Source organism: Pogona vitticeps, chromosome 3, assembly GCF_051106095.1.
Source record: "Pogona vitticeps strain Pit_001003342236 chromosome 3, PviZW2.1, whole genome shotgun sequence".
Classification (NCBI taxonomy): Eukaryota; Metazoa; Chordata; class Lepidosauria; order Squamata; family Agamidae; genus Pogona; species Pogona vitticeps.
In genome coordinates this window covers 173,365,671-173,381,306 of record NC_135785.1, presented here as the reverse complement: position 1 = coordinate 173,381,306, position 15,636 = coordinate 173,365,671, and the positions used below count along the sequence as shown (strand labels likewise).

Genomic DNA, 15,636 nt, shown 5'->3' with positions numbered 1-15,636 from the left:
CTTTTCCTTTTATGGTCAAAACTACACTCACCATGAAAACTTGATCAAATCCATAGAGACTCCTGTCATAGCACGATGACAGATTGTACAACAATTCAAAATGGCACCCAATTTGATTCCTTTCTGCTCCGGATTATTTAATTTTTTATGGATACATTGCAGCTTTTTGGGTGGTACAGGATTGCCCCTTTTCCCCTGCCAGCTGTCTGCCTGCCCCTCCTCCACTCCCTTGCTTCTCCCTTGCCTGCCTTATATGCCTGTCCCTGCTTTCTCCTTTGTCCCTCTGTTCATACCTGTGGAGGACCAATTCATTTTTTCAACTCACATTTAAAATCGTACACCTGAAGATTTGTGACCCTGGAGGGACAGCAGGAGTGGGGCACAACATTCCCATCATGTGATGCACCCGGCCCTGACGTGTCCATGACGACACTGGGCACAACTATCCACAGCATAGCATCTTCCACCATGTGTCTCAATATGCCAGATTAAAACAGAAAAATGTTCTATGACTTGGGTGTGTGTTATAACTGGAATCACACCTGCTTGTAGGCTGACTTACAGCAACTACACTTTCCCAGTTTATTGCAATAGTGTGGTTTTGACCGATGTCTATTTTGCCTCTCCTCCCTGTTTCTCAAGTTCGATTCTAGACGGTAAGCTTCTACAGCCATAGTTTTGTCTTCCACAACACTACAAGTTCATGCACACAAAAAGCACTATATAAATCAATCATAAAAGTATGCAAGGGCCAAGAGCTTGAATACCCCCAGTGGGATGTCTGGCTTTCCCACGCCACTCTGAACAGCAGAGCCTGACGTTATACCACACAATGCTCTTGACAGTCTCCTCTGTTTCAAATACAGTTTGCCATGTGGCATGGGCAAAGGATCCACTCTGAGAAATACAAACTCTTCCCACCACCACCCGCAAGCTACATATGCAACTCTAATAATTCTTACACCTTTTATCTTAAATGTCTTTCTGGTATCTGTAAAGAGCACTGGGCAAAACAACAATATTAGGGATGTGGGGATCTCTGTAGCGTTCCTAGAGTTTTAAAGTCTGTAACAGTTGAGTTTGGTGATGAGGGGTTTTTTTAGTAATTATTTTCTGCTGTTCTTGAATTAGTTTTCACATTTTGTGATATTATTTGAACTTATTGGTTTTCATTCTAAAAGAACAAAAACAACTTCAAGTTGGTGAAAACTGCAACCTATAACAAATAATGTCATCTCTGAAAGTCTCCGTATCTCTCGTTTTTGTTTTTAAAAAAGTCATCTCAACATTCTTGTCAGTTATTTATTTATTTACTTTTAGATTCCTAAAGACTAGCACATTTACAGCATACATGGATTGATGAATTAAGACAATAAAAAACAGTAACCATATGTTGCGGATGGCACATTAATACTGCCCCAAACAAATAAATAATAAAATTGCAATGCACAAAGCTTGGCAAATACAACTGTGTCGGGACAAAACTGTGCTCCGTTTTACAATATCGCTACATGTATACATGAAACCCAAGTGTGTGTGTGTGTGTTGTGGTTGCTTTCACAGAACATACTTGGCAGCAATCTTTCATACCCTTTCATGGGTTTCATTTCATAAATGCATTTTAAAAGAACATCAGCTGGAGCGTCTCGTAACAGGAATCCTTATGATTTTTCTGTGCAAAACAGAACAAAACAAAATGTAATACAAAATCTTTACCCCACACAACATTTCCAATATGGATGTCTGGTTTCACAATTCCCTGTTTCTGATCAAGTCCCATTAAGTCAGTCCTTTGTGAAGGTGCATGTCTTTTTTTGCCTGTCACATTGTCTGTATAAAAGATTTGCTGGATGAGGTCAGCCTACGCCATTGCCAGGTAGCCAAAAAGGAGATCAGCAGAGGACGCACCTACTCTGTCTGCCCACGCACGATGGTAGTTTGGTCACTTGCCACTCTGACAATGAGGGGAGAAAAGCAGAAAACACACACACACCCCGCATACATGAAGAATTTGGGAACCAGTCAGAGAAGTACCACAATGCTAGATGTACACTTCTGTTACCAGAGCCTCACCAAAGTGAATACAACTCTATAAAAATAAGACCATTTTTAGTAGGTAATTGGAGTAGGAATGTAAAATAAATGCTTACTGTGATTTAGAGAAGATATAACTACAAAAACCTGATCCTCATTTTTATTAGCCATTAGTTGCATTTATACCCTGTTTTTCCTCCCATTGACTCCAATGGACTGCACTGTCTCTCTTTACCTTCACCTCACTCTGTGAAGTAGGACAGTCTGAGAAACTATGACTGTCCTATGGTTACTCGGTGGGAACAAGAATGTGACTTGTCCATGTCTCCGTTCAGCTTTTAACGACAACTTCACATTGGTAAATCTAACCAAAGTCTTGGCCAGCACGCTTAGCAATGTGTTGGGATTTCCCTTTGTTTTCAGAAGTTCTCTACTCTGTCTAGGCTTGGTATGTAGTTCCATGGAAAGTGTAGATTCTTTTTGCCTGTGCAGCTTCCTTTTCCCATTAAAAGAACAGGGAAACACTAGTAGGCAGTAGAGCCCTCCATCTTCCATGTCTGCAAAGGTGGGCTGAAACAGGGCAAGGAGGAAGTGACATGTGATGTACATTCAATGGCAAAATATTTTAATATCAAACCATTTACATCATGGGTGGACAACATGTAAAGCATGCAGTCTCTATCTGTTTTTACAGCTCTCCACCACTACTGGGGGGGGGGAATCCCTCCTTAAAGCAGAGTGACTCATATTTTGGAAAGCATTTAGGAAGGTCTATATACTTTTAAAACAAGGGGTATTATATCATTACCCCCCCAGTCTTGTTTTAACAAAATGTGAGTTGGGCCTTTCTATTTGGTTTGCCCTCTTTTCTCAGTCATTTCCAGTTTGGGTGGGAGAGAATGGTGTGGCCTGTAGCATGTCCCAAGGGTGGAAAATTCACCCTTGACCTGCCAAAGGTGTCCACCCCTGCTTGCAACAAACATCATAATGTCTAATAACTCACTGGCCCTTCCCTCCAGAAAGATATGAAAAAGCAAAAGTTAAACATATAATTTGAGGGTTACAAATTTAAGTATTATATTTGGTGAGCAAAGACTAAATAAGGTCACTCATCTGCTATACCAGGAACTTTTCCAACGGTTCAGTTTTTAACACAGTCCAGAAAATTGTATTTGGTACAGAGTTCTGAGATTAAACAAGTTACAACATTTGTAACTTTGAGGCTACATAAAAACATTGTAACAATAAGTTTTTTAAAAAACCTAATTCAACAAAATCACAATTGCCATGTGTAAAAATGCAGTTATACCATTAAATTCCTAAAAGCAATTGGTTAAAAACAAACAAACGTGGAGTTAAAGTAAACACTGAAAACCTTCAAGAAATTAAAGCATGGCTATAAAAACCAGGAAGGAGTGTAATTCTCTTAGCAAATGGCATACATATATCAGTCTTACTTTGTTGAGAATAACTAAACCGCATTTCCCATTGCCCTTCCAAGGCCTATGACGTTGAACAGTTATAAATAAATCCATTGATATGAAGTGGAGTTTAAAGGTGAAGAAGTTCCAGGAGTTGCATGAATGTTGTGACAGTGTTGAATCCAGCTCTAGGTACTCAAATATAACACTTTCAAAGACTTTTCTTCAAAATTGTCTCTTTAAAAAAAAAAAGTTGTTAAATCACGTATTTGTGATGTGAAGAGTATATTAATCTCCTGTAAACAGGTTTCATGGACTGTAATTTGTGATGATCCAATGACATTCTATAGAGACTGACTTTGCTGCATGGTGTTTATCTCCCATTTGAGGTCAATAGCCCAATTCAGAGGTAATGTGGACGCATGGCTGAACATTATATGAATAAGCAAGAGCAGGAACAGTAGGAGCAGGAGCACACCTCAGGGCCACACACTGTCATCTTCTCTTTGGGTGGAGACTGGAAGCACGCTCTTGAGTTTTATATAACATTAATACAGGGAACTCTACAGTCAATTTAAACTGATGCTTGTTGAAACAAGCTGAGATTAGATCCCGGCTTGTTTCAAAATACCAAAGTGTAAGCTAACCCCTGTTTTTGTTTCCAGAAATAATGAAAAAACATGGCTTGTTAAAACAGGAAATAGAGGCTTCCTGTCTCCTTGAAACCATTCCAGAGAGAAAATAAGTTAGTGCAAAACCTTATTCACACAATCTAAATTACAATTAAGTGTTCTATTCATATTGGGCCAATGTACTAAAACCACCACATTTAAATATTAATCACAAATTGAATGCATTGGGTTTTAGGATTTAGATGAATCATAAGAAACAGTGCTACTGTTCATCAACTATTTTTTCAGTTTCCTGCTCCATGCCATGTGAGAAAATGAAGGCTGACTATGGGGCAAAACAATCAAACTCTCAACTAGTGTGAAATGACAGAAAATCATTGATTAATACTATAATTTGAAGAAATTAATTTCAAAACATTTGGTTTTTGCATAAATATTCTAAAAGTCCTGTCTTTTGTATTTAATAATATTCAGTTTAATTGAAAATGCTTGAAGTGGGGGAAAGAACAGAAAAATTTTAAAAAGACTTATTCTGGAGACTAAAACACATGCATTCTACAGAAAACCAGGATGTTAATCCAGTAAGCATCTTAGGAACTTGGAAGATGCCTTGTACAGATGGAATGGTAAATGTTGTGCACAAAACACTGAATAAAATTCTATTCATCATGAAAACTGAGGAACTACTTTTTGCATACATTAGCAACACCAGTGTGCAATAAAGTGACCAATACACACAGGTGACACAAACAGACAGGGATTTGAAATGAAGATGATTTGGGCAGTTCGTGCCAGTTTGGTGGATGGCTGAACCAGCGGGTGCCCACTCAGAGGGAGTGCCTGGAGGAGGAGAGGCAGGGAAGCCAGGACACCGCTTCTGAGTAGGCATCTGTGGGAGGAGTTGGGGCACTGAACTGCAGAACACCGATTCAGCCGTCCACCAAACTGGCGGTTCGTGCCCATTCCTAATTAGAAAGATACCATGATGTAGATATGCAGGTGACTGTGCCTAGGCAATCCTCATTGGCCTTTCAAAGTAAAGATAAGAATGCAGGCCTAATCTGATTAGTAATACAGATAAAAGTACATAACTAAAGTGCCATCTGAGCTCTCATGTGTTACTAGTCACATGGAGTGTTTTGTCACGTTCAGCTAGCCCTTGCTTGGGCTGTGCAAGTATTCAGCAGAATCCAACACTAAGCTTCTCTTGACAGAATAGCGGACTCCAGCAAAAGTGGGAGGGGGGGAAATCTCATCTCAACTACAGAGCCCTGCGTTGACACTAAAGCCTACTCTGGAGAGCTGGAAAACGTTTCAGAGCTGATTTCTGGGGAGCTCCAAGGACTTGTGGGGTTGGGAAGAAACTGGAGCACAGTGCTGATCCTGTAGTGCCCATGCCACTTAGCGTTCAGATCTCTGCTTCTTAGCACAAGACAACAAAAGGTGTGAAACATAAATACATATTTAAAGTCAACAAAAAGAATTGTGGGTCCAATCCAGTCTCTGAAGCAAGCAGAACTTGGCCTTATGTCAGTTCCTGGCCTTGTGTATATGACAAATCCCAGTAAAATAAGTTAGGCTCTTGGCATCATATTTTATGTGCTGCTCTGATCTTCCAATTTGAGTGTTACTTCCTCATCCTCTTGTAATGCCTTATATCCAATTTATTTACTATTTACAGTCCTGATGTTTTAAAAAGTATTATGAAAGTCTTGATTTCAAATCAAATCCATATTTAAAAAAATGACTGAAGCAGCTGCCGAAATATCATTCATAAATCCTCAGCAGTCAATGAGCGAGTTATCTTTCTTTTTTAGGCATAAAGGTAAGAAACTGGTGGTATAATATATTCAGGCATTTTACATACACGGATGGCTAGTTACATAAGCAGTCATCACATTATTATAAGGATCAACAAAGAATATTTCCTCCTATGGAATCCAATTTAACAAAATTACATGCTCAGCATTACCTAGTGAAACATACAAAAATTGTTTCTGACATTGTTGTCCAAGTCCATATACTAAAGTCAAGTGTATTCACGTATTTTAACAGAACAGCTAATTACAAAACATGGTAATCTTATGATTCAACTTTTCCATAAGTTCCTTCAGGAGGCCTGTAAAACTTGGGGAAAGCCTTCAGCTGCAGGGAATTAAACGCATACTTGCGACATCCAACATTCTTCATTGTATTTTCTCGTCGACAACCCTCACTGGGGAAAAAAAAAGACAAGCACAAAAAAATGACAGCAGTAAAACCAAAAAATGAAGGAAAACAAAAACAGAAACAGAAAGCCCAAACATTTTAACTACCATGACATTTAGCTGGCTATTTTGTTGCATTCAAATAATTGAATGAGCGCTTCAATAATTCGCCACTGCAGTTATTGAAAGCAATGGATCACTAAACAAGGATGCACATGAAATAAAAGCATGCTATGTTTTTAGTTTTGCAACTCTTGAAAAGCAACGGCGAGCCTAATTTTAAGAACCTTTATCACAGCGATGTCCTCTAGTATTTCATGGCACAAACTGCTCAGAAATACATTATTAATGCTGAAAGAAAACACTATTCTTTCTAAGTAAATGCTTTTCAATAACAACAAAATGAAGTAACTCAAATTCAATTAACGAAATCAGAGTTCCTGGAACTTGGACTCTATTTGGTTACTTGAAAAATACCTTTGAAGCTATAGCCATCAATCATGCCCTAGAAAGCTTAGGCTTCTTCATATTCACCTATGAAGGTATAATGCTTTTAGTTGTCTAAATTAGAAAACAGAGAGTGGGTTATGGCTTATATACTCCTATCTCCTTCCCTCTTTCATCCAAAAATTGTCTTCCTTTCGTTCATGGCTCGAGTCATGCTGGTAACAATTCCCAACTCTGTATAAAGGCAATGCTACAACAGAGGCTACCTTAACATTTAGGGCCTGCTTCCAAACAGTATTGCACTTTTAAAATATAATCCTGAAATCTACTGCAAAGGCCATTAGGTGCTACGAAAACAGACAGCTTTCAAAACCAACTGTATAAGGAAGCACACCATTTAGCTACACATGAATTTACTTAAGACCATCAAAATAGATTTTTTCCCATTTTCTTTCTTTGGCTCCTTTGAACACAGAAGAAAACAAAGAAAAATGAAAGTGGCTTCATGCTGGAACACAAGTGTAAGACAAGAGTACACAAACATGTATGGCTGAGAGACAATTTATTCACATTATAACAACTAAGGACAGCAACATTTAACATGCTCCTTGTTAAACTGTACTCTAGTAGCTTTGTTTCCAAAGTGCTTTGTAAATGGGCGTTGATTTATAATAATTTATGCTGTTATCAGCAGAAGGCAAGATTCAGATACACCATATCTGTAAAAAAATTATGTGTATCTCAAGGCAGCGTTAAGCGGACATTTAACTCTCTTATGGAAATTTAACAGGATTTCTTTTGCGGATGATCTTTATACACAACAGGGACTAAATGGCATCATTAACTTTGTTGGTATTCCAACATATACATCTTTCTGTAGATTCACTTCATGGGTGAGAGATGTTATTTGTCCTTCCTCCAAAGCACTGTATTGAAACTTTCAAGTATTTACAGTTGATACCACTCAGTGTCCTTTTGTGCATGTCGAAGTACAAAGATATATCAAAGCAAAGTGTTTTATGTCTGTGTATAAACTTCATTTAGCAGCTTTACAGTGAAAAGGTATATGTGTATTTTTGATTTAGCACACCCAACAGACTTTATATGCCAGGATGAGCTTATTGGCTGCAATCCTAATTTCTTCTGGGCTCGAATGAATACACAAAGCTCTGCATAAGTAGGAGCCACCACCATTATGTCCCATATCCAAGAAAAAGAGGACAGGTTAGCCACATTTTGCTAAAAAGGTCCAACAATGGACTAGTCTATCTGTCTGCTTTAATCATTTAAAGGCACATTATTAACAGCTACTCCAACTGATGATCAGGATATGTTCATCTGCTGCAGTCAATGAGAAATTGCAGACAAGTAGCTATTTAAAAAACTGGGATCAGCTCCTCCTATGTACTGTACATATTACTTTAAGCAATATATGTGATCCAGAGCCCTGTGTGTTCCTTGTTTCTGTTTTAGAGATCAGGCTCAAAGAATATAATGGAGAGACTTCCCATGCCTCGGGGATGTGCTCCTGCTCGACATGAACAGGAAGGTGGGCTCTGGATAGCACTGCATTATGGGGAGGTAACCTTGATAATGTTAGAAATGTATTGTTTAGCTCGTCCTTGCTTTTATCTTTTGCATAATTTAACATTGCAGATAGACTTGAATCTTTTAAAAAATATGCTTCACATCAAAGGGTCAATTGTGCCCCTCGCCGGCAGCCATCATGACCATTCTGTATGATTAGATTTTGGTAAAACCTTACAATAACATTGTAATACATTTATCTCAAGATATGCTGCTGCCATGAATTTTGGTGTGTCTAACTGCTGCCCCTGCAAATGCCTTAATTCAGATACAGTGCTCTCAGTAGGAAGTACGGAAGAAATTTGCCATTCAGAGAGGAGCAATGCGAGCATCACCTCGCTGCTCCGTACAAATATTATTTGGGCATGTAGCTATTAGGGAAGTCGCTTCTATGCCATTTTGGTAACACAGAAATCACTCCATAAGTAGCAATAGACTGCATCAGTTTTTATGCCAGCAGTCAAAATTAATTGAGCAGTGTATTAGTGTAAAAAAACCTATAGCACAAAAAAGCAGAACATTGAGATTTTTTTCCTATGTGCCTTGTCACTGCTTTTTAATAAATTTAAATGACTTTATCTAAATATGTGTTAAAATTATAAATACTGTCTGAATGCACATATGTGCACATTTCAGTAAATAAAATTAAAAATAGTGGAAACTGAGTGCTACTTTTCTGTTGCTCATTGAAATTTTAGAATAATTTCCCCGGGAATAGTCACTGATGTAGTTGGCATCTATCAAACATTTAAAGTTTTAAAGTTTAACAGTGAGCTTAGTGCATCTTTTATGGCAATATCTAACATCAATATTAATTAAGACATGGCAGCAACACACAGAATATAAAAATAATTCTTCCAAAGAAGATTTAAATGGAATCACAGGTGATTAGTAAGCTACTCTTTCTGCACACTCTTCCTTTTTCGATACAATAAAAAAGTAGATATATAAATATACTGAAACTATATTGCATGCAGTATACTGCTGTTCAAGTTAGTTCATTTGTTAAAGTTAATATAATATGTAAGAACAGATTTAACTATGAGAAAGGAACACATACATGGTTTTAAGCTCTAATTATTGCATTTAAGCAATATTAATGTAATGCTTCAAAATTAAAGTTAAAAGGTGCGTAAGTAAATTTGTTCAGATCAATGTGTTACAAACTCCCACTTTTTCTGTTTGTGTATCATGTAAATATGAAAGGCAAGATAGACACATTTTTAAGAATATACAAAAAAGATACAAATTCTTTTTAGACAGAGCTCCTTTCTCTGGAATACATGAAACATGTGAAACAAAACTGTATGTCTCTAGAAAGAGAGAGAGAGAAAGAAAGAAAGAAACTCAAGATTTGGATGGCTGAAAGATATTTGGTGAGAGTAATAAATCTTCTGCTCGGCTAGCAGGCCGCTGTCCGACTATGTTACAAGCACTGAAAGCGTAACAACAGTTTTAAGCGTTCAATACAATTCCTTTTCATAAAATAATCTGATGTGTATTTACAAGTTTAGTACAATAGAAACACAAAATAGTAAGGCATAATAATAATCATAATTCTTGGCAGACGATGCTATGAGACATTCCTTTGACCAAGAGGTACCAGGTGGCAATAAATATTTCTGGCACTTCATTGGATTTTAGCTTTATAAGCTTGTCTTCACTTGCAACGTAATCTGGCCACCAGGTATGCAATGCTCAGAAATAGCCACACAATCAGTAAATTGGGGCTCAATGCTAGTAAAGGTATAGAGTAGAGTAGACTGGGGTCTAGCCTGAAATCCCGGATGGGCACCAGGCCACACAAGTTCTTCTGGGTGACTACCTCCCGTGTTCCAATACTGTGAAAAGGAAGAAGTTTGGGGAGAAAGGAAAAAATGGGGGGAAAAAAGAAACACAGACATGCAACGGATGTATCAAAAAACAGAAGAAAAGGCAGGAACAAGGTGGCAAAATAAAGGAAAGTCAAATCAAGAAGAGGAAAAGAAACGTTTGAAAAAGCCACAACAGAAAGAAGAACGTGTTAGGTTAAAAAAAAAAAGAGGGAAATGTGCCAATTTTTAAATAATAATAATAATAAAAGGCACAATTACAGAATAAAGGAGAGAGAAAGAGAATAAAAGAGAAAATAAGAAAGAATACTGTAATCTACTGAAAAGAAATACATGTAGGTTGAATAAGAATGGTTTTCCATGTTCATTTTCTTATTTGGCCAAGCAATGGTCCATGCTGCTCTGCCATGCTTCCACATGCTGCAAAAAAATATATGGAGCTCTGAAAAGCAAAACTGAACATGAATAACCATTGTAGCATTTGACCCTTTCAATAATTCTTCAATGCACATTGTACTGACTTTATTTGAATATGCTAGCTACTAAATGCAGGAGCTTAAAATTACTTAGCCTCAAAACAGGTTAGTTCTGGCCTTACTGCCTTATTTGACACTTTCAAGATCCCGAAGAAATGGTACCACTTGTGGCTTTTATATGTACAATAATCGACAGCAGATGTGGACAAGGTTAGTTCATGGGTTGTAGGTAGCCATTTAAAGACTTGGCTCTTCGGGCAAGCCTTCCCTCCTGTCAATTCATGAATTCTATCTTCTTGTTTTCTATCATTCCCCATCTTGAATACACCATATTATTGCTTCAACTGTTTAATGTTATGATGTTTTTATGATTTTTAATGATATTTTATGATATTTGTAAGTCACCCCAAGTAGATGCTGTCTAGGGGGGTGGGAAAGAAATCTAATAGATAGATTGATAGATCGATAGATAGATAGCTCGCTCCCAAGGGCCCAGCTTCTGTTCCTCAATAATATGGGCCCCCTCTCTCCCTGTTATTATGTCCTGTTAAGTTGCACCTAACTGATGGCAACCTAATAGGGTTTTAAATGTATGTAGGTTTCCTACAGTTATACCCTCACTGGTTATATCCCTACCCCACTATATTGAGTAATATATTTTTTGGAAAATTAACGGACAAATTCCCCTTGTACCCTTTAGGGAGTGTGGGAAGCAATTTTTCAACATTTTAAGTCCCCCTAAGTGGACTAGAATGGGAAGCTGGACTCTGGATTGCATTGTATACTGGGAAATAACTTTAAGTACGTTCAAGTATTGTTTACCCTATCCTTGTTCTTAACTTTTATATACACTGTATATTGTCTTGAATCTTTTAGAATATTTTATTAAAAAGTGCTGCATAAAATGAATCATCATGGTTCTCATTCGCAGCTGCTGCCACTGCCATTCCATGTACTTAGAATTTGGGATAGAATTTCCTAATAATATTGCAATAAATTTTTCACAAGAGCTGTTATTGCTGTTAATTTAGTAGTGTAATTGCCGCCCTTGCAAAAGGGGATTATCTGCCTTAATCCAGATATGATATCTGTAGGAAGTAGACATGTAAGCTTGCCACCCAGGGAGAAGTTATGTTAGCATCTAATGTAACCAACTCATTGATTCATATGAAAATTATTCCAACAGCACATCACGTACCTGCTTTATGGCTTCCCCCTCCCCTCCCCCATCCCATTTCTAAACAAATTAATAAAAGAAGGCAAGAGATGACTTGTTTTGACTTAAAAACCACACCCTTTTAAAAGGAACTGTTGTTGGTGTAGCCCTCCAAAGTGCAGAGGTGGGTGCTTGCAGCTCCTGGAGTTCTGAAAGTTTCCCATCATATGCAAAAAAAAAGGGAGCATTGGTTTGAAGTATTTGTACAGAAATATACACCTCTCAAAAGGGACGTGGTGGCGCTGCGGGCTAAACCGCAGAAGCCTGTGCTGCAGGGTCAGAAGACCAGCAGTCGTAAGATCGAATCCACACGATGGAGTGAGCTCCCGTCGCTTGTCCCAGCTCCCGCCAACCTAGCGGTTCAAAAGCATGCAAATGCAAGTAGATAAATAGGGACCACTTCGGTGGGAAGGTAACAGCGTTCCGTGTCTAAGTCGCACTGGCCATGTGACCACAGAAAGATTGTCTTCAGACAAACGCTGGCTCTATGGCTTGGAAATGGGGATGAGCACCGCCTCCTAGAGTCAAACACGACTGGACAAAAATTGCCAAGGGGAACCTTTACCTTTATATACACCTCTCAGGAAAAAAAGGAAACATTCTGACTACTTTTCAAAGGTCATTTCAAGTAACACTGGTTAATTGTGCTTCCACATAGTTCAAACTATCAACTAGCTATTGTTTAAATATAAATTTACTAAGAACAATTAATGAAAACAGTACACGGGAAGTTACTTTTGGCTACTGTAGGACTCCCTTTAGATCCAAGCCCATGAAAATAAAGGCTCCTATTTTATTGAATTCGTATGGCTTTGATACAGGATCTGTCTTCTTTGAATGGATGGGCTCCATTCACAGAAGACATCTCTGCCAAATTTGGGGAGAACACTCCTCATTACATTTCCCCAGAATACCCACAGAGCAGGGTCCCTTATGTTTGGGGGCTGGGAAGGATTTGACATGGGAAGGAGAAAGCTTGGTTCTGCCAGCCCATTTTTATGTGCTTAGGTTAGGATTCAACCCTTCCGGACAGAAAGAGAATGCCAAAGCACAGAATTTATTTTGTTCCAGTTTTGTTACCTGCAAATTAAAAAACTAAAGCAAAAAAAAAAAAAAAAAAAAAAAAAAATTAGAGTGCTGTTACTGCTCTCCTTCCTTCTCATTTTGTCTTTATTTAAAAGAAAAACATGAGAAGGCACTTCTCTTCCAGACTGAGATTGTGCTAAAAATACCAAGTGAACTCAACTGATTCTTGAAGGCTTTCACGGCTGGGATCTGATGGTTGTTGTGGGTTTTTCAGGCTCCTTGGCCGTGTTCTGAAGGTTGTTCTTCCTAACATTTCCCCAGTCTCTGTGACTCCTGTCCTCTGAAGATGCTGGCCACAGAAACCAGCAAAATGTTAGGAAGAACAACCTTCAGAACACGGTCAAAGAGCCCGAAAAACCCACAACAACCAGCGAACTCAACTGATCTTTAATTAAGTGATTAAAGTTTTACCAGCTTGGATCTACTTTCATTAAAAATGTAACACGTATCATCAGAAGGAAAATGACAGAATACTTTTAAAATAAATGGGTTTATATTAACCGGTTTTATCATTCATATTTAGATACAAGTTATTTTTCATAAGGCACCTGGTGTAATACTGCAGGTCAGTTCCATTTTATGGAATTCTGTGGTTCACATACAAGATCTTAGGGAGTATTTAGAAAGCAACTTCTGCTGAGGTAAAGACACTATTTAAAAAGGATATACAACATTTACAACATTGAAGATTTAGAAAGGGTCAAATAGCAAAAACATACAGAAAGGATAAGATAATTCAACACTTTTGAAAATTTGGTGAGAAGACACACAGTACAGCACATTCAGCAAGAGTGAATGTTAAAAACAGGACTCCAGAGTAGTGTTAAATTACGTCAATAAAAAAAACAACAAAAACTAGTTTTCTTATCCTTTCTTTTTCTTTAGGTGTGCAAAATTGTAGCTTTCCAGCAGTGCTTGAAACAATGCATTGAACAACAGTACACAAATTCCTAATATTTTAAAAGAAAGAAAAACAGCTGAATTTTGCAAACAGGTCTACTGCTTCAGATAACAGGTATGAGGACACTGACAGGTTGTGATGGACTTGAGATTGCTGCATCATGAAACATTCGAAATGACAATTTGCTGAAGGAGCAAACTCTGTTGCCTGAGGAAGCATAGCCAACCAATGCAACCTGCAGATGCGTATCCTTCACAGAGTGTGTAATTAATGCTGATCATCTCTAAGGAACCAAGAAGAACAGCGAGCAAAGTTCTGACACGGTTTCAAAACCCTCAAACTGGCAGAACAGCAAAGATGGCGTGCTCTTCCATTCTTTTATTTGCACCTCAGTTATTTACCACCGAAGTGCTGAGAAAGAAAAAAAATATGTTTTCTTCTTTTGAAGAACTGTTTTTAAAAACCACTACATTTTCCTTACACAAATGTGTAAAAAATGTGGAAAAAAGGCATGCCAGGCAGTCACAGTCTATATCTTTCATGTTCCTTGATAGTTATATTTGTCACATAACTATCCCCATCCATCTGCAGTTTACATGGCTCCAGGGTTAGAAACAAGTGGCCAGTGAGCAGACCGAGCCTTACCTCCTCATGCACTCTAGGGCTTGTGTGAAGACCTGTGGAGCCATTCCATGTTCATGCTGCAATATCAGACACTGCTCCAGAGTCACTGACATGGCAGTCCTATCCTTGGCACTTTTACAGCTTGTAAACCGAACACCATTTAGTCTGCGGCAAATCTAAGGAGGGAAGCTATTGGTTAGTCTCTTGGTAAAACAGGAAGAAAAGAAAAGAGCCAACAACAGAACTATGAAGGAAATGGCCTTATAGGCATTAGAAATGAGGTGAGGGCGGAGGACTAAGGTCTGAATTATAATTAATGTCCATTTGCAAGATTAATGAGGAATTGAGAAAGAAATTTCTTATCTCACATACTGTAGTTTTTTCAGAAATGTCAACGGGGAAGACATGGAGTGGCACTGATCAACATCCCAGTGTTAGAAACGAATTTTTCAGGGATGAGAGGCCGCCCACAACTGGTCAGTTCACCTGGGGTCATTCTCTCTCTCCTCCACTGTCATCACACACTGCTGAGGGAACAGTGTCCCTTGGCACACCAGACAGTCTGCCCTGCCAAAAGCCATGATAATGGAAGGAAAGAAATGGAGAGGGGGGGGGGCTCTTCTCAAGCCCAGTGGAGGGAGCAGAGCTGTAAACCTTCCCATCCTCCAAAGAAGCAACCAGGAAACTCTTGCGTCCCCTGCAGTGGGCTTCTTCATGGTTCCATTCCTCCACAACCAAGGCCAAGATCTAGCCAGGGTAACAGAAGTTATAACTATGGACTACTAATTAATAATTACTTGTAATGCATTCCTTTCCCCCAATTAAATACGTACAAGGACATTACAGTATGACTCTAACTCAGTGAGGGAGAAATTCACTCTTCTTCTGCAGGGTAACAGTACCTATCAGTTATTTTCATAGTTCTAGAGATGTAGCCCCATTAAATAATGGAGAAAGAACGTCCCATGATTCAAGTGCTGGTTTATGTGGCTGCCTCATTCTCTACTATATGAGCCTCGTGGCGCAGTGGTTAAACCGCTGTAAAGGTAAAGGTTCTCCTTGACAATTTTTGTCCAGTCGTGTTCGACTCTAGGGGGCGGTGCTCATCCCCGTTACCACGCCATAGAGCCAGCGTTTTGTCCGAAGACAATCTTCCGTGGTCACATGGCAAGT

The 15,636-nt window shown here is 38.6% G+C and overlaps 1 protein-coding gene across 15 annotated transcripts in view; it reads right to left on the bottom strand.

Annotated features, from left to right (window-relative positions):
• Positions 1-4,539: 4,539 nt before the first annotated feature.
• Positions 4,540-15,636, bottom strand: part of INPP4A (inositol polyphosphate-4-phosphatase type I A) — a 117,126-nt gene continuing 106,029 nt past the window's right edge. For 9 of the 15 annotated variants that reach the window (XM_020809562.3, XM_020809565.3, XM_020809568.3 and 6 more), the window contains 2 exons: positions 14,485-14,639; positions 5,323-10,169 (listed from right to left, as the gene is read on the bottom strand). In XM_020809562.3, the coding sequence (XP_020665221.3) occupies positions 9,989-10,169; positions 14,485-14,639 (336 nt within the window). In that variant the 3' untranslated portion in view covers positions 5,323-9,988. Of the gene's footprint in view, positions 10,170-14,484; positions 14,640-15,636 lie in introns of all 15 variants that reach the window. The other 6 variants (XM_020809566.3, XM_020809571.3, XM_078390333.1 and 3 more) reach the window with 1 other exon arrangement.